At 40.5% G+C, this 25,481-nt stretch overlaps 1 protein-coding gene across 3 annotated transcripts in view; it reads left to right on the top strand.

Moving 5' to 3' along the window:
• The window catches only part of LOC100918392 (trichohyalin-like), a 49,128-nt gene extending 24,213 nt beyond the window's left edge, over nucleotides 1-24,915 (top strand). Inside the window, exons 9-19 of one of the 3 annotated variants that reach the window (XM_031968254.1) lie at nucleotides 577-713; nucleotides 8,543-12,192; nucleotides 13,931-14,038; nucleotides 14,514-14,567; nucleotides 15,076-15,210; nucleotides 16,193-16,349; nucleotides 17,901-18,150; nucleotides 18,973-19,070; nucleotides 19,959-20,346; nucleotides 23,002-23,250; nucleotides 24,684-24,915. In XM_031968254.1, the coding sequence (XP_031824114.1) occupies nucleotides 577-713; nucleotides 8,543-12,192; nucleotides 13,931-14,038; nucleotides 14,514-14,567; nucleotides 15,076-15,210; nucleotides 16,193-16,349; nucleotides 17,901-18,150; nucleotides 18,973-19,070; nucleotides 19,959-20,346; nucleotides 23,002-23,250; nucleotides 24,684-24,826 (5,369 nt within the window). In that variant the 3' untranslated portion in view covers nucleotides 24,827-24,915. Of the gene's footprint in view, nucleotides 1-576; nucleotides 714-8,542; nucleotides 12,193-13,930; nucleotides 14,039-14,513; nucleotides 14,568-15,075; nucleotides 15,211-16,192; nucleotides 16,354-17,900; nucleotides 18,151-18,972; nucleotides 19,071-19,958; nucleotides 20,347-23,001; nucleotides 23,251-24,680 lie in introns of those variants that run through there. The other 2 variants (XM_031968253.1, XR_004234114.1) reach the window with 2 other exon arrangements.
• The last annotated feature ends 566 nt before the right edge of the window (nucleotides 24,916-25,481 follow it).

Here is a 25,481-nt window from a genome sequence, read left to right as displayed (position 1 = left end):
TCCTGCTGACCTTCTAATTGTCTTGAGCTGGAAAATTGTTTCACACCCTCTTTTTGTGGGTTCTGATAATCTAGAATTTATTTAAAGTCATTGGGGTTTGGCGGAAAGCTCAGGCAAGTCCCTGCTTTTATTCTGCCATCTTGGCTCTGCCTTCTCAGAGTACTGAAGTGGAAACGCATTCACGTTTATTTAATCAAATGAATAATTTGATTATTCACATATGTCTGGAGTATTATTCACATAATTTGAGTATCTGGAGTATTTTTCAAGGATGGGTCAATTCAGATGACCTTTGTAGTGAAAAAAAGATTGACTGGAGTTTACTGGATCCAAATCCTGCCTTTACCACTCTCTTAGTGACTCTGACCAAGTCTCTGCATCTTTATAGGCTTTATTCCCCTCTGAAAAATCAGGAAAATTACCTGAATGATCTCTCCCAGCTCTAAAACCATGATTCTGTCAATTCTGAGTCTCAGGGATATGCTTCCAGTCTTTTTCCAGTCTGTCCTACAATTTTTTTCTTACCCTTCCCACAAGGGTGAACCCATCTGACATTAATCTTTCTTCTATTTTTAGTTTCACCATCTGGGCGAAGAACAGAAAAGAGGTTCTTGGGTCCCCAGGAGTCTGAGTCAGCAGCCTCCTCTTCCTTCCTTCCCTTCATGGACCTGGAACTTTTCATCATGAAACGACGACATGTTTTCCCAAGACTGGTATGGAAAGATTTGTACTAAGAGAGATGGCTAGAAATGGGCAAAGGCTTTTTCTATCCTTGTTGCTTCCAGAAGTAAGGTTGGCAGAACCAATGTAGGCCAGAGTAGGGGGGACACCTAGCATTAGTGCTACCCTGCAATTCATGACCTAGTGCGTTTTCCTTCTGTGTTCTCCTCCTTTTTTCTCTTCTATTCCACCCCCCTTCTTCAACCTTCTTCTCTTATTTTCCCCTTTCCTTTCTATTACTGTGGCCTATCGGTGTCACTCACTGACTTTTAATTCTTCTGCTGATGTCCAGTGACAAGGAGATTGCCAAGCTCTGAACTAGACTAACTGTCCTACAATAAAGATTTAAAAGGGAGAGGTTTGTATTAACTATAGCCTATTGGAAATCTCCATATATGACTGGGTGAAGATAGGGTTTTATATATATATATATATATATATATATATATATATATATAGAGAGAGAGAGAGAGAGAGAGAGAGAGAGAGACAGAGAGAGAGAGACAGAGAGACAGAGACAGAGACATATGTGTATGAGTGTATATAAAATCATTTTAAAATGCATTTGGAAAATGCAAGTAATTTGTTCTTGGGGGAAGACACTGGGGATGCATGGGCAAACGTGAACCAGAACTTGACCACAAAGAGCTTGTAGTTGAGTTGGGGGAGACAACATACAAATATCCGGGTATATACAAAAAAGGACAAAGTGATGGTGGGGGAGAGAAGAATACTCGCAGTTTGGGGGCAGGGATCAGGGGGCAGGTCTCTTATAACTTTCTGAAAGATGTGGATGAGGAGGAAAGGCATTCCCAGAATAGTGTGGGGGGCACCAATGCGAAAACACAGAGGAGGGAGAAATAGAATAGTAAGATGGTTAATTTGGCTGGAACTATATAGCTCAGCTAACTTCAGTGTTGTTCCAATGGCACAGCTGATATTAGAAACAGAATCCCCTCTGTAATATTCCTTAAAAGGGCTATCTAGCTTTTACTTAAACACCTTCAGTGACTGAAAATTTGTTCAACAGGTATGGCAATAAAACCTGACATGTTTATTTGGACAATTCACTTTTTAAAAATCTGCCCCACTCCATTTAACATGGCCATTAAGTGCAAAGATAATTTTCAGAATAAAAAATGGGTCATCTAAGAGCTAGCATCAGCCACCTGAAATGAGTTGAAAAAGAAGACGAAATTTGCTTATTTATTACTTGGCCTTTTTCCCTCTCATTTTCTCATCCAGCATCTCCAAAGATCAGCAGGCTAACTTTTCATTTTCCAGCATCTAGACAGACAAATGACTTCTGCTTATTTCAAAGCCTCTGTCTGGTTCTCTTTCTTTTAAATCAGAGGGAATAAAAGTAAATGATTTTCCTTGATCTAAACTTGTAATGTTTCCAGATTTCTGTGCCTCATTAATGATATTCCCCTAAGATTCCTAATTTCATCTTTTAAATACTTCTCAGAAAAATCTCAAGGTGATGGAATTTTTCAGTTTCCTTTCCCTTTCTCTTTCTCTCTCCTTTCTTCCTCCTTCTCTTATCTCTTCTTTCTTCTTTTGTTTTCTTCTTTCTTCTCTATCTCCTTCTCCTCCTCCTTCTAATTTTGTTTTCTTCTTTCTTCTTCTTCTTCTTTTTTGTCTTTGTTTTCTTCTTCTTCTTCTTCTTTCTTCTTCTTTTTTGTCTTTGTTTTCTTCTTCTTCTTCTTCTTCTTCTTCTTCTTCTTCTTCTTCTTCTTCTTCTTCTTCTTCTTCTTCTTCTTCCTCTCTCTTTCCCTTCCTCCTTTCTCTTCTTCTCTGTCCCTCTCATTAAAACAAAACTTAAGAAATAAGTACTTTGGTTTTAGATAATTTTCATTTCCAAATTTAATCTCTCTTCTCCTCCTTCTTCTGAGGGACATCCTCTGGAACAAAGAATTAAAAAGGACAAGGAGGGGAAGGGAAGTTTTTAAGCAAAGATAGCCAGCTCATCTGCCAAACACAACAGTATCTGCAATGTCCAACACCCACAATTCCCCATCTTTGCAAAGAAGGAAGGGAGATACATTTTCCCCTTTAATATTCAGGGAATCTCTCAAAGACCATTTTTTGATGTTCAAGCAAATTTATAGCCCATTTGAAAAGACTTAGGCTCTCATTATCTTCAAACACTGTTAAGGAGAGTTTCCTTTGACTCCATTTTTTATATTTCTGCTCTCAGCCTAATGTTTATAATTTAGGGAGGCATCCATGTTGGATCTGTCACCAGAGAGCCAAGCTCATACTGAGGCCTATTGCTTTTATTGCTTATCTGACCTTGAATAAAGTGTTTCCTTTAGAGACTCAAATTCAGAGCCAAAAAGGAGCTTGGAGGTTATCTAATAATCCATTTTTTAAAAATTGCCTTCTCATTCTACAGAGGAAGAAATGGAGAGAAGGATAAAGTCATTTCACCATAGTCACACAGGGAGTAATTAGTAGAAATAGAATATGAACTCGGGTCTTCTGACTAAATCCCTTATTCTTTCCACTATCTATCTGTACCTCAGATTGATTTTTTTGGTAAAATGAGGCACTTAGCTCCAGTGGGCTCTAGATTTCCTTCACTCTGTAAATGTGTTATCTGGGTACTACATGATGGAAGGTGGGAGTAGAAGTTGTGCTGTATTAATGCATATAAAAGACAACATACACAAAACAGACAAAAAGGGAAAATACTCTCCATAGGTGCCTGATGTTTGATTTCCCTGCCCTTCTTTTATTTCTCCGACCTCCCTTTTCTCACCACACCCCATTATGAAGCCATGTGCAATCCCATTATGTTCTATAAGAAGGATCCCACATTGTCTGCATGGCAGGAAGGTGGGGGGGGGAGGGGAAGGAAAGAGAGGGGAGGGAAGGAGGAAGACAGAGACAGAAAGACACAGAGAGCAACATAGACAAAGAAACAGAGAAAGAGGAGGGAGAGAAGGGAAGACAGACAGAGACACACAGAGAGAGGAAGGGAGGAATAATTTTCCATTCTTCCCTTCAATTCCCAACTCAATTCACAGTTATGAACTCTCATGGTCACTTTTCCATTGTACCAATGTGGTGGGTGAAAGATAAAATGACCGAGGAAACAAAGGTTTGATTTTCTGAACATTTTGATTTACTAAGTAATGTATGCTAATTACCTAACCCCCTTCCCCAGCTCCCCCAATACAGGGGGAAACAGATTTTTATACATTAAAAACAATTAATCAAATAATATCAATTAATTAAAAAGAAACCTGACCACATTAGGTAATCTGATTTCTTATCAAAGGAAAAAAATTAGGAGTATTCAAGTTGGGAAAGGGAGAACAAACAAATACAATTCCTTGAACTTAGGAAAAGAGATCTCTCACTCCCTCTAAGTATCTCTAAATGATCAAAGGAACCTGGAAACGATAACTGATCATTCATTATGGTGCTAATTTTTGTAGAAAATAGGTGGGTTGTTTAAGATGTGTAACTGTGAGAAAACTCCTGGCATCAACCTTTGGATTTGAGTAGATTTCTGGTCAGCATAACCTAGGACTTCAATTTCTAAGCAATAGGTAGAGGGTGTCCAGATTCTCAGCTCACCAAGTTAGGTTCAAGTAATACCAGGTTTTCTTCCAAATTCCATAACCAAATGAAGTTTTCTCGCAAGGCAGATATTGAATTAGATTCATAATTGAATAGAATGAGAATTGAGTAACCTCCAGAATTGCATCTCAAGATGGAGTCAGTGTGGCTTTTTATATATTCATAATCAAAATTGCATAAATCAGATTAAAGATCAAAGTACTTAGATCACAATGGACTAATTTTTGAGAAGGAGGTTCACATGTCATCAAGGTAACAATAAAAAAGTTAAAACACCATGAAATAAAAGATCAAAGTAATACAATGATGATTTATCAATGTGAATTTGCATCAAGTTTCCTTCTATCTAGTAACCCACTCCCAATGTTCACTTAATCATCATATTTTATCTCAGATCCCAGATATCCCATGTAATCATTTTGGTTCCCGGATATTTTCTCTTGGACATTCTGGAATAAGCTTTAATCTCAGGACAACTATGAAGGGAAGGGGGGGGGGGGAGATCTGCTTCTCAAGTTGCAAATCACTTTTTAAGGTTCCCAAAGAATTCTGCTAAAATCTGCCAGTAACAAAATCTAATACAATTTAGCACAATCTCTTGAATTTGGTTTTCCAAACTTGAAATTTCAGAGAACTTCAGATTTTATATCCAACTTGCTATTTTTATCTTTCCTAAGGTAATATCCTTAATTCAATTTTTGTGAACTCATTGTTAAAACATACTCATAGCCTGAATTTCCATGCTTGATGCATTTGGAAACCAATTATATCCATCTATCTATTTATCTCTATTTATATGTATGTATGTATTTATTTGTTCTTAGAGAAAAGAGTCCAATCCTGTTGCTTTCCCAAAATTTACCAATCCATTTAATTGGAAAACTTTTACATTACATCTTGTTCTTATTATTTTGTGTAATTCCCCCTTTAAGGGCATATGATCCCTATATTGTAATTTAACCACAAATATAGATTAAAATGGTAAGATTTTTCCTACTTGCATTCTATTAAAGTGATTAAGAAATATTTCAGTATCAATTAATCAATAAATTTAGTATTTTACTTATGAAATTTTTACTACTCACCTGTCCTTATTATGGAAATTTGCTATAAAAGGAAGAGGAGGAATGTCAAGACTCACCCTTTCAATGGTATAGACTGACCTGACACATACCATAACAAGGGCAAGATTTCCCTTAGCTCTGTTTGATTTCAAGCACATATTATATTTGACAGCTAATCATGTAGACAGTTATCAAAAGGCAGACTTAGGATTAACCATTAAATTTTCTATTCAGAAAGTGGGGAGACTGGGGCTCTACTTTAGGATATGTTAAAGTTTGTCCCCTCAACTTTTTTCGCTAGGGGCAAACATCTACCTGTGACAGTTTTCAGATTGAGGCATGCTATTTTTTTTTTTTTTACTATTATCTTCATGACAATTTAGACAACCATCCCTGTGATCAAAACGCAAAACAATAGCAAATCCCAACAGTTTTTACCTCAACTAGAAAATTTTCACTAATCACAACTTTGGGCTTGAATATTATTCATTTCCTTATACTTCCCCTAAAGTTACATTTCATTTCTCCTTTCCTTATACATTTAAAATAACCACCATCCAGGGCTTCAGACATACCAAAAGTACTTGATGGTTGAAAAATATCAATGTATTAAAGTTACATCTTTAAACCACCTTAGATGTTTTCATAATTTTTTATAAACCATAGTCCCAAATTTTCAAATGGAAACTTACTATTATAGTGAACTTATTATTATTAGTTTTGAAATAAAATATACTCCATTTAATATTAAAGTTTTCAAATGTCTAATATCTAATTTTTATCACATTCTAAAAACTCAATTCATAATCTAAATTTCAAGGAAAGTTAAATTTTCTAACAACATTTCTGATACAATGGTTTCCTGAAACATTTCACAAGAGAATTTAGAAACATAATAATGATCTATACAATTTAATTATTTAAAACATGAAACAAAATTTATTATCCATCAAATGATAACCGTTCAGCTGAATACATTTCCAAATTATCTTCCATAGAAATTATTAATCTTATTACCTTTGACATTTTATATTAATCACATCTACTACACTACACTAAAACACTATATACTGTACATTACAGTATGCACACTATCCACTATACACTGCACTATACACTAATCACAACCTGGAATACAATTGCATTCAATTAAAGAAATAATGATAATAACAACAATAATTTTAGTCATTTTTCATTCATGTCCAATTGTTTGTGATCCCATTTGGGGTTTTCTATACTAATTATATTATGAAAAAACAAACAAACAAACTAGACAAAAATAAAATTTTTAAAAAGTATGATTTGCTCTGCATTCAGAGTTCATCAGTTCTCTCTTGAAATAGCATTTTTCATCACGGGTCTTTTGTTTCATCATGGTCCTTTGTTTCATTTATTATCATGGGTCCAGTTGTTTTGGATTATTGTCTTGATCAGAATAGTCCAATGATATAAAAAGTATTCCATCACAATCATTGTTCAGTCATTCTCTGATTAATAGACATCTCATTGATTTCTAATTCTTTTCCACTACAAAAGGGTAGCCCATTTAAATGCAAATTAAAAAAGTTACGGGGTACCACCTCATACTTATCATATTGGTTAATCTGATGGAATAAATGATAAATGCTGGTGGGGAAAATTGGGGCACAAAAGCACTGTTTGTGGAGTTGTGAACTGATTCAGTCATTCTGGAGAGGAATTTGCAATTAAGGCCAAAGAGCAATAAAATTGTGCATGCTCTTTGATATAGCATCCTAACTAGATCTTTATCCCAAAGAGATTACGAAACGGGTCAGGGGAGGATCATTTTGCACAAAAAATATTTACAGCAGCTATTTTTGTAATGACATAACATTAAAAATTGAGGGGATGCCTATAAATTAGGGGATGGTGAACAAGTTGTGGTATATGATTGTGCCAGAATACTTTTTTATATAACTGAACAACTCTGATCAAGAGAATGATCCAAGATGACTCCAAAAGACCCATGATGAAAGATGCTATCCACCTCCAGAGAAAGAAATGATGAAGTCTGAATGCAGATCAACGAAGACTATTTTTCACTTTTTTTCATGTTTTTTGCCCCTTTGGGTCTATAAATTCTTTTACAACATGATAATTATGACAATATGTTTTGCATGTATAACCTTTAAAAAATTGCCTACTGTCTTGGGAAGGAGGAAATGAGGAAGGGAGGGAGAAAATTGGGATTCCCAAGTTTTTAAAGAAATAAATGTTAAAAATTGTCTTTACATATAAGTGGAGGGAAATTAAACAATATTTTTAAAAGGCAACTCATTCATTTTGAAAAAAAATACTTCTCAGGCTCTTTTATGGAAAGTAGAGAGGGGCATATATTTCTGTAGGATTATAAGATTTAAAAAGCATCTCTATGTGGTAAGGTGTTCAAATTATGTTCCCTTTACTTGATAGATGAGACTTAAGAAAGCTAAATGGCTGTAGAAATTAAACAGTTGGCAAGTTATGAGCAAGAATTTTAATTTCTGACATTTATGTCCCTTATAGCCTGAAATCTCTGAATAAGACTTCAACAAACATTTATTAAGTGACTATTACATGCCAGGCAGTGTGATAGGAACTAGAATGAAAATACAAAGAGTGAAAAATAAGTTCTTATGGAGCTTATATTTGATCAGAGAAAACATCATTCACGTGTATATATACAGAACAAATATACACAAAGTAAAAACAAAATAAATTCATGATAGTTATGAAAGACACTGATAATTAAAGAGAACTAGAGATGGTTTTCTATAAAAGGTGAGGCTTGAGCCACATTTTGAAGTAAAGGGGATTTTTTGGAGACAGAAATAAAGAGGAATTTTGTCCCAAGTATGGGGAACAGCCAGTGTAAAAGCATGAAGACAGAAGGTATATTAAAAAAAAAAATGAGTCAAGACCAGTTGGGCTAAACCATATGATAAAGGCAGAAGTGTTTATTAAAGATGATAAGATAGGATAGAACCAGGTTAGAAGGGGCTTGTAAAGCCAAATAGGGATAAACTACACAATGAAGCAACTCTCTACCTCATAATTTTTCATTCCCAAGACCATGATATGGTATTGAACTGAAATGAAGCCTTTTTAATGGACATGTTTCTTAAACTAATGTTATTCTCTTTCATTTCTCTTAATATTGATGACAGGGTCAAAATGAAAAGATAAAGGAAAACATTCTACATTATGAAGAATGGAAAAGAGGAAACAGAAGACAAAGGGAATTTGGTTGGAAAGGAGAAAATGAAAGTAGGCAGGAATTTGATGATGGAGCATGGCTTGAAATGCAAGAATGGGAAGGAGAATATAGTGAGAGACTGAAAGGACAAAATGGAGAAATATGGAAAGATCAAGGAAAGGAAGACAGAGGTGAATGTGATAAACAAGGTGGAAGAATAAAATATGGAAGTAGCTTTGTCCAAGAAAACAGGAAACGAGAACAGGGAAAGGAAAAAGATGGAAGAACTTGGAATACAGAACATAAATATGAGAAAATATGGGAAATGCCAGATGAGGCAACAGAAGGCAGAATATACCTAAAAAGACACATTAGGGAGATGAAGGGAGGAAGAAAGAGGGGACAAGACTATGAGGAAGAATTGGAAATAGCTGACAAGAGAAAAATTATAGCACAAAACCAGGGAAGGAAAACTGGAAGACATCAGGAAAGAAGAGAAAACTCCCAAGAACATGGGCAACTAAATCAAGAAGAGGAAAAAGAAAACAGTTGTGAGACGCGATCTCAAAGAGAACAGGGAAGACCATATAGAGGAATGCAAGGAGGATCTGGAGACAATGTTTGGGAAAGAAAAGAGGCAGTTACAGAGGAGGTAGAAGAATGGTGGTGGAATTATAGAGAAATGGGAAAAGGAAAAAGAAAGCAAAAGGATATAGAAGAGGAGAAAGAAAAACAAGAAAGACATGACCAAAAAAGAAAAAGCAGTAGGGATAGGGAGCACAAATATTATAAAGAAAAGTATGGAGAAAAAGAGGTAAATTGGGAAAAAGAACAGGAAGGCAAAAAAACAAGAAAAGAAGGAAATGAGAAAGGACATAGCCACAAAAAAGGAGGCCAAAATACTCAATATATAACAAAGAAATATGGAGAAAAGAAGAAAAGTGAAAACTGGGAAAAAGAATATAGAGAAAAACAAGAAACAAAAGATGGGAGAGGGGAGGGGCAATGTGGAGTAGAAAAAGGTGGAGAAAATAGAGAAAGAAAAGCTGGGAAAGTAAATTTTAAAGATAAAAAGGAGGAAAGACATATTACAGAAGAAGACAGAGAAAATGATCAGGACCAGCATTGGAATAGAAAAGATAGGGGAGAAAAAGGGGAAAATGAATGTGAACATAAAAAAATTAAAAAACTGAAAAGAGAAAATTATAAGCACCTAAACTTTGCAGGAAAAGAAAAGAGAAGATATTTGAATGAAGAAATAATAAAATGGGAAAGAGAATGTCTCCCAACAGAAGGTCAAGAGCAATATGATCAGAGAGGACAAGATGGAGCTCAACGATCAAAAGAAGAAATTGTAGGAAAGGAACACTCAAAAAAGTTGGACGAAGACAAATGGAGATTAGAAAGGAAAAACAGGAAAATAAGGTATGAAAGGATCCATGAACAAGAGAAAAAAGAAACAAAAAGTTGGAAAAGAGAAGTATGGGGAAGCAACTATGGAAAAGAATGGGGAATTGAAGATGGAGAACTGGTGGATGACAGCTTGGAAATAAGATATAGTGAAAAATGGACTAGTGATCCCAGTGAAAAATTATGGGAAAGAGGATATCAGAAAGACCAGGACAATAAAATAAGGAGAAAATGGGGCGAGTTACCCAGAGAAAGAGACTATAATGAACAGGAAAGAAAAAATGGACAAGAATTAAATGAAAAAGCATACAGACATAAAGATCCAGATGAAGAAAAGGTCAAAAAGAAATATTCAGGCAGAGAAGGAAAAGTAATACCAGATGAATGGGAAAGAAAATACAGAAAAGAAAAAAAAGTAGAACACAATGACAGAAGTAACAGAGAAAAGATAGAGGAACAAAAATGGAATAAAGAACCCCTGAAACTGAAAAGAATCCCATTAAAATATCTAGATAATTGGAACATAACAAATCAAGAAGAGCTGGAAGATACAGGCAGAGGAAGAGGGGAAGGACAAAGGATAAAGAAGGAGGATAGAAGAGAGGACCATGAGGAAGAGAAATATGATGAAGTCAAAACATTAGCTGTGGGAAAAGAATGTGAGAAAAGCCTCCAGGAGGTAAACAGGGGAACATTTCAGAGAACAGAGTGCAAGGGGAATACTACAGTGGATCAGGGAGGAAATAAGCAAAAACAAAAACAAAAGAAAGACAAAGGAAGATATAGAGAAATAGGGGAAATAAAACATGAAAAGATGTGGGAAACCGAAGATCAAGAAGGATTGGACAAAGAAGGAATAAGATGCGAAAAAGATCAGAGAAGGGATCATGGATGTGAACCAAGTGAGGAAGACTGTGAGAATGAACATGAAGCTGAAAGAAATAGAGATGAAGGATGGGGAAGGGACTCCAGAAAAGATCCAAGAGGAGAGGAAAATCAAGCTCAAGAAATACAAAATACTTGGGAGCTAAAAGAAAAAGAGCATGGAAGGGGAATCAGTGGAATCTTAGATGGACAATGGAAAGCAACCTCAGAAGAGATATATGGAAATGATCAAGAGTTGCAGAGTGAGGAACAGGACTTAAGAGATCAAGGAAAAGGAAAGAGAAAACAGAATAGACAAAAATGGGAAGCAGAATATGGAGAAGTTAAAAGAGAAATTGGGATCAAACATTGTGAAGGAAGACAGGAAGAACAACCCAAAAAAGAGGATCAAGAAATAACATTGGGAAGGGGCAAGGCAAGAGAAAATGAAGACTGCTTAGAAGGAGATATTAGATTGAAAAAAGAAGATAGAGAGGCTCTAAGTGTGGATAAGGGAATGAATGACACAAGAAATGCAGAAGGATGTCATTGGGAAAGAGAATGGGGGAAAGGAAATGAAAGAACATGTGCCAAAAAAGAATCAGTGGGGAAAAGTTGGGAAAAATTATACAGGGAACTAGAAGGAGAAATCTGGTTAAGCGAGGTTGAAGAAAGCCTAAAATATTTAGGGGGAGACCAAGAAGAAAGGAAAGAAAAAGAAGGTGATTTAGAACAGAAAGGCACTATAGAGAAAAAAGGGGAAAGTTTATTGAATATAAAATATAGCAAAGAAGAAAAAATAGGTAAGAGAGGAAAAGAAACACATAGAGAAGTGGAAGAAGATTATCAAAAGAATGATGATGGGGAGAAAATGGAAATCAGTGCAAGTCCAGAAAAAATTATCTGGGGAAGTGAAGTCCAAAGGCAACTGGGAAGACAGAAAAGTCTGGACAATTCTGAAGAAGAACAGAAATATCAGGAAAGAGAAGATGAAACTGCCCGAAGACTAGAACAAGAGAACAGTGGAAGAGTGGAAGCACAGGAGTGGGAAGGAGACTGCTGGCAAGAAGGCTTGGGAGAGGGATTGGAGAAATGGCCAGAAGACACTGGGGAAAGACAAAAAGGAAAACCGCCAGAGGCTGGAGAAACACAGGAAGCAGAAGAGAAAGTATTCAATGGGGAAGCCTGGGAAGAAGAATACAGTCAGGAAAAACTCACCCTACAGAGCCAGGAACTATTAATCAGAAGTGGAAAAGACCAGCAAGAAGATGTCAACCTGAGTGAAGAGGAGTTTGCTGTCTGGGGAAGTGAGAACAAGGAGGAATCCCCTTCAGCTTCACATTCATGGTAAAAACTGACAAAAAAATCCCCAATGACAATAGTTGCTATTGATGACGATTAAAGTAGTTTAATGTCTAGATTTTCCTCTGAGAAGTACAGATTATGAGGATATTTTTGCTGTTTTAGCTGAGAGAGGTCAGTAACTGGGTGTCCCAAAGCAATCGTAAACACCACAATTGCCCGTTGCCAGCAGGTAAATGTTGCTAGTTTTTAAAGTTGTTAAAAAGACAGAAAAAAAGAAGATTCTGGTCTTTGTCACTGAGCATTCTTAAGTTGCTTTTATTATCCATATTCAGTCAAACCACCTGCAACAGAGAGTAGTGGGAACTCACTCAACCTCACACCTTTCATTTCTTTTTACATCTGCCTTTTCTCTTATGATATATAATAGCTATCTATGCATATATATCACTATATAAATGTATGTAGATGTGTATTTCCATTTTCTCCCTCCCTCCCCTCTCCCCTAGATGGCAAGCAATCTGATATAAGTTAAATATATTTCCACTTTAATAATGTTGTGAAAGAAGAATCAGAATAAAAGGGGAAATCCATGAGAAAGATTTAGAGTTTTAGAGTTGATTGTTAACTCATTTTATGGATGAAAAAACTAAGGCTGACTGAGATGAAATGATTTGTTCGGGCTCACATACCTGCAGCATATCTCAAGAAGGATTTAAATTCAATTTTCTTAACTCCAAGTCCAGAACTCTGTCTGCTATGTCATCTAGCATCCATGGAGTGGGATTGGGGAGGCGAAGTGGTGTTGAACCAATTCAAGAGGCATTTTACTTGCATCTTTTTATTTTCCTGAGTTGTGAAAAAGTCACTTGTAGAGATGTGTATTCTTTTTTTTTTTAAATTATAATAGCTTTTTACTGACAAAATATATGCATGGGTCATTTTTCAACATTGCCCCTTGCAAAAACTTCTGTTCCAATTTTTCCTCTCCTTCCCTCCCCCCTCCCCCAGATGGCAGGTAGTCCCATACATGTTAAATAAATTAAAGTATATGTTAAATCCAATATATGTATACATATTTATACAGTTCTCTTGTTGCACAAGAAAAATCAGATTTAGGAAGAAAAACAAAAATGCAAACAAAAAACAACAGAGTGTAAATGCTATATTGTGGTCCACACTCATTTTCCAGAGTTCTTTCTCTGGGTGTAGCTGATTCTGTTCATCACTGATCAATTGGAACTGATTTGGTTTGTCTCATTGCTGAGGATGGCCAGGTCCATCAGAACTGATCATCATATAGTACTGTTGTTGCCATATATACAATGATCTCCTGGTCCTGCTCATTTCACTTAGCTTCAGTTCATGTAAGTCTCTCCAGGCCTCTCTGTATTCATCCTGCTGGTCATTTCTTACAGAACAATAATATTCCATAACATTCATATACCACAATTTACCCAACCATTCTCCAATTGATGGGCATCCATTCATTTTCGAGTTTCTGGCCACTACAAACAGGGCTGCCACAAACATTTTGGCACATACAGGTCCCTTTCCCTGCTTTAGTATCTCTTTGGGGTATAAGCCCAGTAGTAGCACTGCTGGGTCAAAGGGTACGCACAGTTTGATAACTTTTGGGGCATAATTCCAGATTGCTCTCCAGAATGGCTGGATCCATTCACAGTTCCACTAACAATGCAAGAGATGTGTATTCTTGATGCCATGACAGTATCATGCTAAGGGTTATTTATTCGGTGACTGGCCCCACCTTCATTTCTTACAGCGAGTTGGCCAGTGCCATAGAGGAGCCACTCCCTGCAGTTGTGGCAGGTCCAGAGAATGGTCTGAACAATGAAGGTGCCCAGGGGGAAGCAAGCCAGGGATGGATGAGGTGAGTCACCAGATAATCCATGAATTCCTATCTGTGAGTCACCAGATAATCCCATGTCTTTCTGAGCCACTAGATAATCCATGAATCCAATGAATCCAATCTGTATGAATCACCAGGTAATCGATGAATCAATGTCTGTGATTCTATTGCTTGTAGGATCTGACTAAAAAAAAATTAACAGGAGGCAGAATAACACGGTGGGAATGGATTCCAAAAACTTGGGATTCAACCCTGAGTCTTCTGCTTGCTATTCATGTGACCTTGACCTTGTGTGATCTTGAAAAGTGGCCTGATCTCTATGGGTCTGACTTAAAGCTTCCTTCCAGCCCTAAATCTAATCCTATGATACTAAGAACTGGAGCTTTGTGTTTTATTTTTTTTTTTAAACAAAAATCTGGAGGCAAGAGGAGTATTAAAATATGGGAGGAGGAGGAGGCTTGCACAGCTGTAATTCAGTGTTGCATCTGTATTTTAGATTATCAAGGTCGAGGAAAGACAATCTGCCTTGGGAACTCCAGGACTCAGTGTGGTAAATAGAAATGTGCACAATGATACATGAGGTGGCATTGGGGAGGGTGCTGAACTCAGGCAGGTTCAAATCCGTCCCTGACATTTACTGGGTGAGTGATCCTGGGTAAGTCATTTAGTTCCCTTACCTCAGTTTCTTCATTTCTAAAATGAGGGAGTTGGAATCAATACCCTGTGAGGTCCCTCTCAGTAATAAATCTATGGTTCTATGAATATTTTTCTTTTAAAAATTTTTTTTTTTTAGAAACCTTAACTTACAAATATACCAAATGGTCATTTGCGTGCATTTAATATGGCAGCAAAGAGAGATTGGACATGACATGGCACATCTCTATTATGTCCAGCTTGCTTTAAAAAAAATTAGTAAATTCAGCATTAACTTCCTTTCAACCCTGGGAAATATTCTTTTGTTTGTTTGCAAGTTTTTTGAAAAGTTGGGACAGTTCAAGAGCGGGCATTTCCCAGCATGGCACCCTCCCTCTTACATCTCCTGTTTTGTCCTTTGCCAGCATGGCCGCTTGGGCCCCCTTGGATCTACCTTCATTGGTGGCTGATTGCCACCTAGTGCCCAGGCAAGAGCTCTTCTGGAAGGTGCTCCTGATCCTGCCGGGCTACGACACCTGCTTTGCCTACAGCCCAACGAGGTGAGTGGACCCGACCTCGCCTTTGGGGGACATGTCTGAGCCCTGGAGTGTGAGTCTGGGGCATTCTGATGGCTCTGACGCCGTTAGCAGTTCCCTGTTTAGAGAACCCACAGTGGGAGCCCTGGGGACAAGCCCCCTTCAGATACTTTTACAGGCGATGGGATGTGGTGTATCCCAAGTGATAGAATGGAGACCCCTGAGGGCGAGCCCTGTTTGATGGGCCTGGGTGCTCAGTGCCGAGCACAGTGTCCTGGCCAGCAGTAGCCACCCTCACTCTATGCTTGTTGACTGAGAGAATTGGGTTCTAGTCCTGCCTCTGACATTTGCTGGTTGTGTGACCTTGGACACGGTTCCGAAGTAGCCCTGACCGTAGGGTGAGCATGGTGGTGTTTGGCTTGGGTGCTTCTCACGGTGACCGTAGGGAAGGGACTCAGCAGATGCTCACTCACTTTGAAGGAGGTTCTTAATTTCATTTTACACGGGCGGTCAGTGCTTCAATGAACACAACACTCTGCTTCCGCTTCCCATTTGCATGGGACCCTAAGCCTTTTCCACAAACTCACAGAATTGCAAGGGCCGGAAGGGAAGAGGTTATCAATCCATTTTACAGATTGGTAAACTGAGCTCAAGACAGGTCTCGGAAAGGATCCAACCCCCTCTTTCTATGGATGAGTAAACTGAGGGAAGTGAAGTGACTGACTTATGGTCATACCAGCAGTAAATCTCAGAGCAAAGATTTGAATTCAAATCTTCTAATTCCAAATTCATTGCTTTTTATCTTATAGTTCACTGCAACAGTGTGAAAGAAAGTTGGCAAGTCTTGACATCTGCTCTTCAACTTTCTATATCTAATGTTTTCAGCCCAATATTTCCAGTAATTTACCTTTGTGATTCTAAGGGCAGAATTCTAAAAGTGGAACAAAGACCTTTGCCAATAAACTAACACCTCCTGCTATTTCTCCCCTACCCGCCTCCGCCATAGAGTGTTAATGGATTGGTTAAGAACCAAATTCATGGGAGCCAAAGTCCCACCACGGAATGGAGCGAACTGGTCTAATGACAGAGTGGAGACCTTGTGCACCCTGAAATCCCAAAGGCAAAAATGGAATCTGACTGTGGATATTAACATCTGCATCAAGGTAGGTAAGTCAACCCCTTTCTGGGGGCCAAAGGGAACAGGTAATCCAATAACGGTGTGACATGCTGGGAGGGACACCGAGCTTAGGACCCGAAGGCTTGGATTTTACAGGCAGCTCTTCCACTTGGACCTGGGAAGGACCTCGAGGGGTCACTAGTCCAGTCTTTTCATTTCAGAGAAAATGGAGACCCGGAGTAACTTGGAATAATTCAATCTAGAGCATCTGGCTCTGGGTCCAAAACTCCTTCCCTTGTCCCACGTTGCCTCTAAGTGGGAAAGCTGTGTCTAAAGTCTCAGGCCCTGGGTTCCAAGCACTGCCATCTGCTTCTGAATCACTGCAAAAACCGGCCAAGCTGAGTTTCCTCATATATAAAATGAGGGCACTGTTCGAGACGATTCCTCAAATTCCTCTAAATTGGCGAGCTTGCTCTCCCTGTTTGTTCCTCAGTCTACCTGATTGGAAGGAAGTGCTTTGGACCTTTCGCCTCCAACATCCTTCCAGTCTTAATATTCTGTGTGCCTGAGACTCTTGCGTAGATCAGCCAGTGACTCACCCCCCCCCCCCCTCCTGTTTTTTGACTTGGCCATTCTCGTCAGTCCTCAAGTTGGTGCTTCTGTGCTTCCAGCTGCATATTCTCCTCTGCTAGCTTTAGCTCAAGAGAAGGAATATTAAAGAAAGAATCAGAGACAAAAAATTAGCTTTCATTTTTGTAAATCCACGTAAATCATGCTACAGCTTAGATGAATTATTGGTCGTTGTTGTTGGTCAAAAAAAGTCACTGTTCCATGGTCAGCCTGAGGAGGGATTGTTTCCAAACTTAGGTAGAGACAGAGACAGAGGTAGACAAAGACAGGGAGATGGAGAGACAGAGAGACACAGACACAGAGACACAGAGACACAGAGACAGAGACTGAGCTCTTTCAAATCCCTAATAAGTATTATTTTTTTAAATTTGTTAAATTTGTTAGTAGAATTTAAAATTATAAAGCCAACTTAAGTATATATATGTATTTACATTGGTATTCCTTTTGGTAAATAGATTTTCTCTATATATGTTAATGTGTATGTGCTCAGCCACATGTATGCCTGTGTGTGTTATATACATGCACCCATGTGCCCCCTTCTCCTCTGGTCCTCCCTTCCCAGCATGGAACAGGCGTCCTCCTGGAGGAATAGTTTGCTGTATTACTCACAGCCTTTAAGCGCAGGGTTGTTGTGGACGAGGCCGGTAAGAAGCCTTGTCTGACCACCTGGCCACGGCCATGGTGGGCAGCGGTCCTGAGCGCTCTGTTGCTCCCGAGCTTTGGGTGGGAACTCGAGGATGACCTGTGAGGGTCTCTTCTGAGAACCAGCCCAGCTCAGTATGAAACCCACTATTCATGGAAGCACCTATAAGTGTTTGATTAATCAGTGAGGTGGGTGAGGGATCCTGTTCTCCACTGACCAGATGGGGGCCCCCAGCATCCCCACCGTGGCTTGTTGATGTACTGAGGCAGTCTCCCAGCCCTTCCAACAGACTGAGCTTCCCTCCTCCACCTCGCTCTTGCCCAGGCTTTGCACGGAGTCTGTACCAAGGAACAGCTTCAGAAGGCTCAGACCCAGGGCAGCCTCTTTGCCCTCAACGGCCTGATCTTCCTCTTGCCGACGAGGAGGAGAGGAGTTTACCAAGACAGTTACTGGCATTTGGCCCGCCTGCGATTGTCCCAGCTGCTGAAGGCTAAGCCAGCCCAGCCCTTGGTGCCCTTGGTGATCCTGGTCCCTGCTGACATTGAGACCCTTGGAGAAGAGGAAGCCAAGGCAGGTGGGTCGCTTGAGTAAACTTGGGTAAATTCCTGCAAGATGGTGCTGAATGAGCCCATGGGGCCAGGGAGATAAAAGATAGTCTGTCCTTCCTTTCCTTCCTCTTTCCCTGCCCTTCCCTTCCCTTCCCTGCCATTCTCTTCCCTCCCCAGTTCTGCTCTTCCTTCCCTTCCCTTCCCTGCCATTCTCTTCCCTCCCCAGTTCTGCTCTTCCTTACCTTCCCTTCATTTAATGGGCGACAAATGTCAGGCTAGAGAGGGGCTACAACAAATGGGCAGCTCTGGGTTTGGAAGCAGGATGATTGTTGTTCACAATTCTGGCTCCACGACCTTGGCCAATGGCTTAACAGTGCTTCCAGGTCACCCTCTGAGACACTAAACTACAGCTGAATTGTCCATGTGCCCAGGTGGAGGTGATAGCCACACCTTGATTTCCTGATCAGTAGCTGAGGTTCAGCTGGAAAGAAAAAAGAAAAGAGAGGAGGGTGTATGGAGAGGCAGCATGGTCTGAGCTATGGGACAAACAGAGAGTCCCGGAGTCAGGGAACTTGGAGCGTCGGTCTTACCTGGGAAAGGTGCCCACTGTGGGCTCTGGGGACCAGCCTCTCCCAAGACTCGAGCTGCTCTCTAGAACTCCAGGTTATGGATCAATTAGAGAGTAGGTTGTGGTCTTCAGCCTGGCGTGGAAGGGGATCCCCCACCAAAGCCGGATCCCGGAGGTGTTGCCATCATGGACTTTGGTAGACCTGAGAGGATGCTCTGACTGGGCATCCGAGTGGAGCAGGGCAGGCACTAATGCCCCCTGGCATCTCTTTCTCTTGAAGGTCTGAGGCTGAGGGACTTGATTACCAGCCATCTCATTTCCTACTTCACCATCCTCAGGATCCCATGCTACATTCAAGACTTGGAAGGGTCCAACCAGGTAAGGCAGAACTGGGTCTGTATTCCATGGCCACTTGGGTTGGGAGACTGCTATGAACAGGAACTAAGAGATCCAAAAAACCAAATTTTGGGGATCCCTTTCACCAAAAGCCATGTGTGTGTGATAGCCCCCAGTCTACAGAAGCCGAAGCGAACAAGAGAAGACTTGAAGTGAGGGGGAAGATGTGATAGTCTTCCAGTTTTTGAAAGGCTGTGATGTGGAAGAGAGATTGGATCCCAGGCATAGTCCCAGACTTTAGAACCAGGAATGGTGGAGGAGGTTGCAGAGAAGCAAATATTGGTTTAAGATCACCATTATCATTATCAACAATACTGATAAAAATTTTCTTTGTACCAGGTATTGCACTAAGAGCTTTATAATATAATGATCCTCACAACAATCTTGGAAAGCAGGGGCTATTATTATCCCCATTTTACAGATGGGGAAACTAAAATAAAAAGAATTTGAATTTGGGTCTTCCTCACTCCAAACCCAATGCTCTGTTCACTGGCCCATCCAGCTGTTTGCCTATCAGGAAGAAAATTTGCTGAAGAGATAGCTATTTCACTTTAAAATGAGATGGGATAAAATGAGAGGTAGTGGGAGGTTCTTGAAAAAAGCTCGTTGACCACTCATTGGATAATTCTTTTTTGGTGTTTTGGGTTTTTGTTTTGTTTTGTTTTGTTTTGTTTGCAGAGGCAATTGGGACCACACAGCTAGGAAGTGTTAAGTGTGTGAGTCCAGATCTGAACTCGGGCCATCCTGACTTCAGGACTGGTGCTACTTGGATGATTCTTGCTCAGATACAGATTGGACAAGGTAGCTTCTAAATTTGCTTCCATGTCTGTCTCAAAACTAACTAGATCTTCCCACCCTTGCTCCCTCTAGGTACAGGAGGCAGTAAGATGGCTGGTCTGCTATTCCTCTCCGGCTGCTGAGCTCTGCTGTGAAACCTTCACTCATTTCATGGAGAAGGGCATCAACTGCGAATTTGGAGAGCGGCTTTCCAGGGACCAGAAGGACCGGCAGCTAGCCGGCTTGCCTTCCCAGGAACCAGAGATAATTCTGGAACTGTACAACAGCGTGATTGAGTTTCTTGCAGGGGTCGTGTCTGCCAAGCAGCTCTGTAGCCCATCGGGGCTGGCTCCCGAGTTTTTCCGGTTAAATAATCAAAAATGCCTCCAACCCCAAGGGAGTATGCCGGAATACCTGGAGTGGCTAAGGAGTATCACTCTGTCCCTCCAGCTCCCCCCAGTCGTCTTGCCTCAGAAGACCAGTAAGTAGTTCCTGTGTTTCTAGCATATTTAAAATTAGAACCAAATTTTTAAAGACTGCCAGCTTGGGGAGAGAGGGATTGTCTGCTGATCGATCGCTATTTTTTCTGCTCTTTCTTTTCAATAGGCTTGCCCACATTTCTTACTAGTCACTGGTGAGATATTAGGTCGATGTGAGTCTAAAATAGCAGAAGCTGGTGACAATGAGTCTGAAGAGACACAGAGAAATAACTAAGATGGTAAAACCAGATACTAGCCCTAGGGTGCTAAATTTAAAGGTTGCTGATTCCATTTTTAGTTCATTTAGATTGTTTTGTAGTTTAGAAGGATAAAAAGAGCCTATCAACTAACTAAATAGGATAAGTAGTTAAAACTGGAAACTACCATAGGATCATAGATCTAGAGTTTTAAGTGACCTCAGATGCCTTCAAATCTACTCCCTTCATTTTATAGTTTGGAAACCTGAGGCTTGGAGTGATGAAATAACTTGTCTAGGGAGTAGGAAGCAGAGCCAAGAGTTCTTCTGATTACATTGCTGGATTCTTCTCGTCAACCTATGCCCCTCTCACAGCTGGGGAGAGTTCCTTGCTCTTCCTTCCATCTCCTACTACCTCCCTCTCCATGCTACAGCATTCTCAATCCCAATGCCCAGGGAGTGGAGTATTCCCTTATCCCAAGTTTGATAGAAGCTAGAAAAAGTTCTGGCTCAGAAAGTCAGTAGGAATTCATTTGGTGATTTACTAGAGTCTCCTTTGCCCTCCAACTACAATTTCCTTCTTTTTGTTAAGCTCAGGAAAAGATAATTAAATTTGCACGACAATATTTGAGCCAATTTATTGACTTTCTGCTCAGTCACCACACTTTTTATTTCTTTCTAGTTCGGTTCCATGAAAAGATTCATCTCTAATAGACTTAAGACTCTACAGAATGACCTTCTGGAGCCTAAATCTAGATGTGATAAAAATCTGTTTCTGGTTGTTCCTTTTGAAGATCAGATTGGGGACTGGGTATGGCTAGGATGTCATATGGAAAAATATGTGATTTTCAGGGAATGGAAATTCAGATGAGTCAATAGTGTGACACTGTGGTCAAAAACCCCAGTGGATCTTTGATAGTCTTTAGAATTACCCAGTCAAGGAATTGTAGCATTTTTTTTAGAATGGAAAAAGACATGAGGAAGCATCTCCTCCAACCTTTGGCTGAAAAAGAACTTTTTCTCACTTACCCACCACATGCCTGCCAAATGACCACTCAGACTTTGCTTGAAGAACTCAATGAAGGAGAAACCATTATCACCTCCTGAGGTTGCCCATTCCACTCTTTTCCAATCTTTATTGTTGGGATGATTTCTTTCCTTCATTAAGACAAAATTTCCCTCTGCTTTTTTCTCCCCTTTACTCCTGGTTTTCCCATTAATTTCTACTCCACATGGCAGCTTTTCAGCTACTAGAAAATTGTTATTGTGCTCCTTTTCTCCTATCTCCCCAGTCTCCACTTTTCTGGGCTAAACATCCCATGTTCTTTCCACTGATCACCAAATGGCAAGATCTTCACGCTCTTCATGTGGACTCTCCAGCTTAATGACAGCCTTTCTGAAATAACTTATTCAGAATGGAACCCAATACTTTAGATACGCTCTTCATCCTTCATTTTGGAGGCTCCCCTTAGCCAAAGGTAGCCCACAGTTGTGTAGGTTTTCTTGGTTTGTTTCTTTGGTTGTAGTAGCCATATCACATTTCTGAGGCATATTAAAAATGCAATCATCGATATACCCTCCACTTGAGTTCTTGCAGTAGAATATGGAGCACTATGGGTGCCCTCTAGATGATTCAATGGTCAGGAACATGAGTTCAAATCCAGCATTGGACACTTCCTGGCTGTATGATCTTTAATGAATCCTTTAACCTCTGTTAACTTCAGTTTCTTCATCTTTAAAATGGGAATGATAATAGCACCTATTTCATGGTGGTGTTGTGAAGATGAAATGAGGTAACAGATGTAAAAGGCTTTGAACCCTTAAGGCATATTAATCACTAGCTGTTATTGCTACTGTCCCTATTCTGTCACTATTCTGGAGTGTGTTGTAGAGGGGTTTCTTGGTTAGCCGGCTTCCGACATCCTTTCTAGCTTGGAGCTACCGTGTGGCAATATTTAGCATTTACAGAGTGTTTTAAGGCTTGCAAAGCACTTCACAAACAGTATCTCATTTTATACCCACAATGACTCTGGGACTGAGGTGCTATTGTTATCCCCATTGTACATATAGGAAATTGAGGCAGACAGTGGGCGGGTGAATTGTTCAGGATCACACAGTTAAAAATATCTGAGGCTAGACTTGAACCTTGACTCTAAGGCCAGTGCTCTTATCCACTCTCCTAGTAACTGGACAACTCCCTCACACAGCCGATTGTTAAGCATCCATTAAGGACCTTCTGTGAGCCTGACACTGGGCAAGGTCCTAGGGTTACAAACACAAAAGCGAGGTAGGGCCTGCCCTTGGGGTGCTTAAAATGCTCTTTAGAAACCCCAGGACTATATTCCATCCTTTGCTTCCATCCTCTCTCCTGGGGGTGTCCTCGCAGTGGCCTCCTTCCGAGCTCATGGGGACCCATCCCCAGCCATGGAGCTGCTCTTGGCCAAGCCCTCTTGTGTTGCAGGTTGGCAGTGCACGTGCTCCTCCATCCTCAAGTATGTCCATCACCTCTTCGGATCTCATCCCAGCTATCCCCTGCTCCACTGCCAGGTGGAGCACCTGCTGAGCCAAGCCTACTGTCACTGGTGGACCAGAGACTTTGGAGAGCAGCAGGAGCCTTCTGGAATGGAGGTCCCCTGGGATGTCATCATTTGTCTCTGTATCCAGCAACTGCTCCAGACCTGGAGTCCTCCCAGGCAGCCGGGAACGCCAGGTGCAGAACCCACGCAGGTCCCTCTACCCCTCCTCCCTTGTGAAGGTGGGAATCTAAGAAGTGGAACAAAGCTTTGGCTTTCGTTAGTCAATTGTTGACTGACCTCCTGTTCCAAATGGATGAGCTTGGAAATACTTGTAGGAAACTCTTAGCCTTTCCTGGCTCAAAAACTAACACACATACACTCACTCTTTCTCTCACTCTTTCTCTCACTCTTTCTCTCACTCTTTCTCTCACTCTTTCTCTCACTCTTTCTCTCACTCTTTCTCTCACTCTTTCTCTCACTCTTTCTCTCACTCTTTCTCTCACTCTTTCTCTCACTTTTTCTCTCACTCTTTCTCTCACTCTCACTTTTTTGCTTTCACTCACTCTCTCACTCTTTCTCTCACTCTTTCTCTCACTCTTTCTCTCACTCTTTCTCTCACTCTTTCTCTCACTCTTTCTCTCACTCTTTCTCTCACTCTTTCTCTCACTCTTTCTCTCACTCTTTCTCTCACTCTTTCTCTCACTCTTTCTCTCACTCTTTCTCTCACTCTTTCGCTCACTCTTTCGCTCACTCTTTCGCTCTCTCTTTCTCTCTCTCTTTCGCTCTCTCTTTCGCTCTCTCTTTCTCTCTCTCTTTCGCTCTCTCTTTCGCTCTCTCTTTCGCTCTCTCTTTCGCTCTCTCTTTCTCTCTCTCTTTCGCTCTCTCTTTCGCTCTCTCTTTCGCTCTCTCTTTCGCTCTCTCTTTCGCTCTCTCTTTCGCTCTCTCTTTCGCTCTCTCTTTCGCTCTCTCTTTCGCTCTCTCTTTCGCTCTCTCTTTCTCTCTCGCTCTCTCTCTCTCTCGCTCTCTCTTTCTCTCTCGCTCTCTCTCTCTCTCGCTCTCTCTCTCTCTCTCGCTCTCTCTCTCTCTCGCTCTCTCTCTCTCTCTCGCTCTCGCTCTCGCTCTCTCTCGCTCTCTCTCTCTCGCTCTCTCTCTCTCTCTCTCTTTGTATGTGTAGAACTTAGCACTGATAGGCCATTCTCCTCCTCCTTCTGTTTTCTGTTTTCTTCCTTTATTGAGATAATGCTTCGTAAATTTCCTAAATCCCTTGAGTGCAGTGGGAACTGATGAGATCATCGCCGGAAACTCAGAGGAAGGGTTCAAACATCCTTTCACTTAGACATCCAAGCTAATTTTTTTCCACCTCTTCCTCTACTGCCCCTAAGGGCTGCTCTGATATGTGACTCAACTGAGTCCTTTCAGCCCCAGAGGAAGTGGGCCCCTTTCAGTATTGATGAGCCACCAACCTTGTTCCCAGGCTCTCTCTCGGCTGTTTGAGCTTACTAGGGCACCATTGGGTGCACGGCAGAAAGAGATTCTGGGAAAGCACCCGTCCCTGCTGAGCCTTCCTTGCCAGCCGAGAGTGTCCAAATTCTCACAGATTCTCTGTCTCTATTGTTTGCTTCAGAAGCTGGGGAACAGCAGGGGAGAGAGATCCAGGTCTGCTATTTCAAGGACAGTCTGAGGGAGTATTGCCTCCCGGACTCCTGGGAAAATACTAGGCTGAAGACCAGGAGAGAGATGCTGCAGCATGAGAAAGAGCAGGCTTTGTAAGACTCTAAATGGAATGATGCAATGAAGTGTGTCTTCCTCATCACCAGCCTTTAAGATGGGAGAATCCACAAATAAACTCTATTTTAAACCACTAGTAAAAGAACTGGCGAATCCTTTGGGGCTAACTGCAAATGCAAATGTCATACACTGAGAAGGCACTCGAGAGCTAAAGGCTGAGTGCTGCTGGTTCTTTCCTTTGTAACATGGGAAAAATTACCCCCACCCCCACTTTTAAGTCTGTTTCCTCATATATATGGGGCAGTTTGATGGTGTATTGGATATTGGACCAGGTCTGGAGTCAGGAAGACTCCTCTTCCCTCAGATCTTTACAAGCTGTGTGAGCCTGGGCAAGTCACTTTACCCTGTTTACCTTAGTTTCCTCATTTGTGAAATAATTTGGAGAAGGAAATGACAGATATTCCAGATAGCCCTACTGGGGTCACAAAGAGATGGACGAGACTAAAATGAATGAAATTGGACTAGAAAATCCTTACTATTTCCCCAACTTTTCTATGATCCTACGATCCCTTGGAATCAATTTATTCAAGTCTTTTTGAAATTTCTGAATTGATAAGATTATGGATTTTATTAATTGCATTAATACAAGGTGAGCAGCTCTTTCTCTGGGAGGAGATCTAACAGTTAACAAAAGATA

Source organism: Sarcophilus harrisii, chromosome 4, assembly GCF_902635505.1.
Source record: "Sarcophilus harrisii chromosome 4, mSarHar1.11, whole genome shotgun sequence".
NCBI classification, from domain to species: domain Eukaryota; kingdom Metazoa; phylum Chordata; class Mammalia; order Dasyuromorphia; family Dasyuridae; genus Sarcophilus; species Sarcophilus harrisii.
The sequence above is the reverse complement of the archived record's forward strand: the minus strand, read 5'-3'. Positions and strand labels throughout refer to the sequence as shown.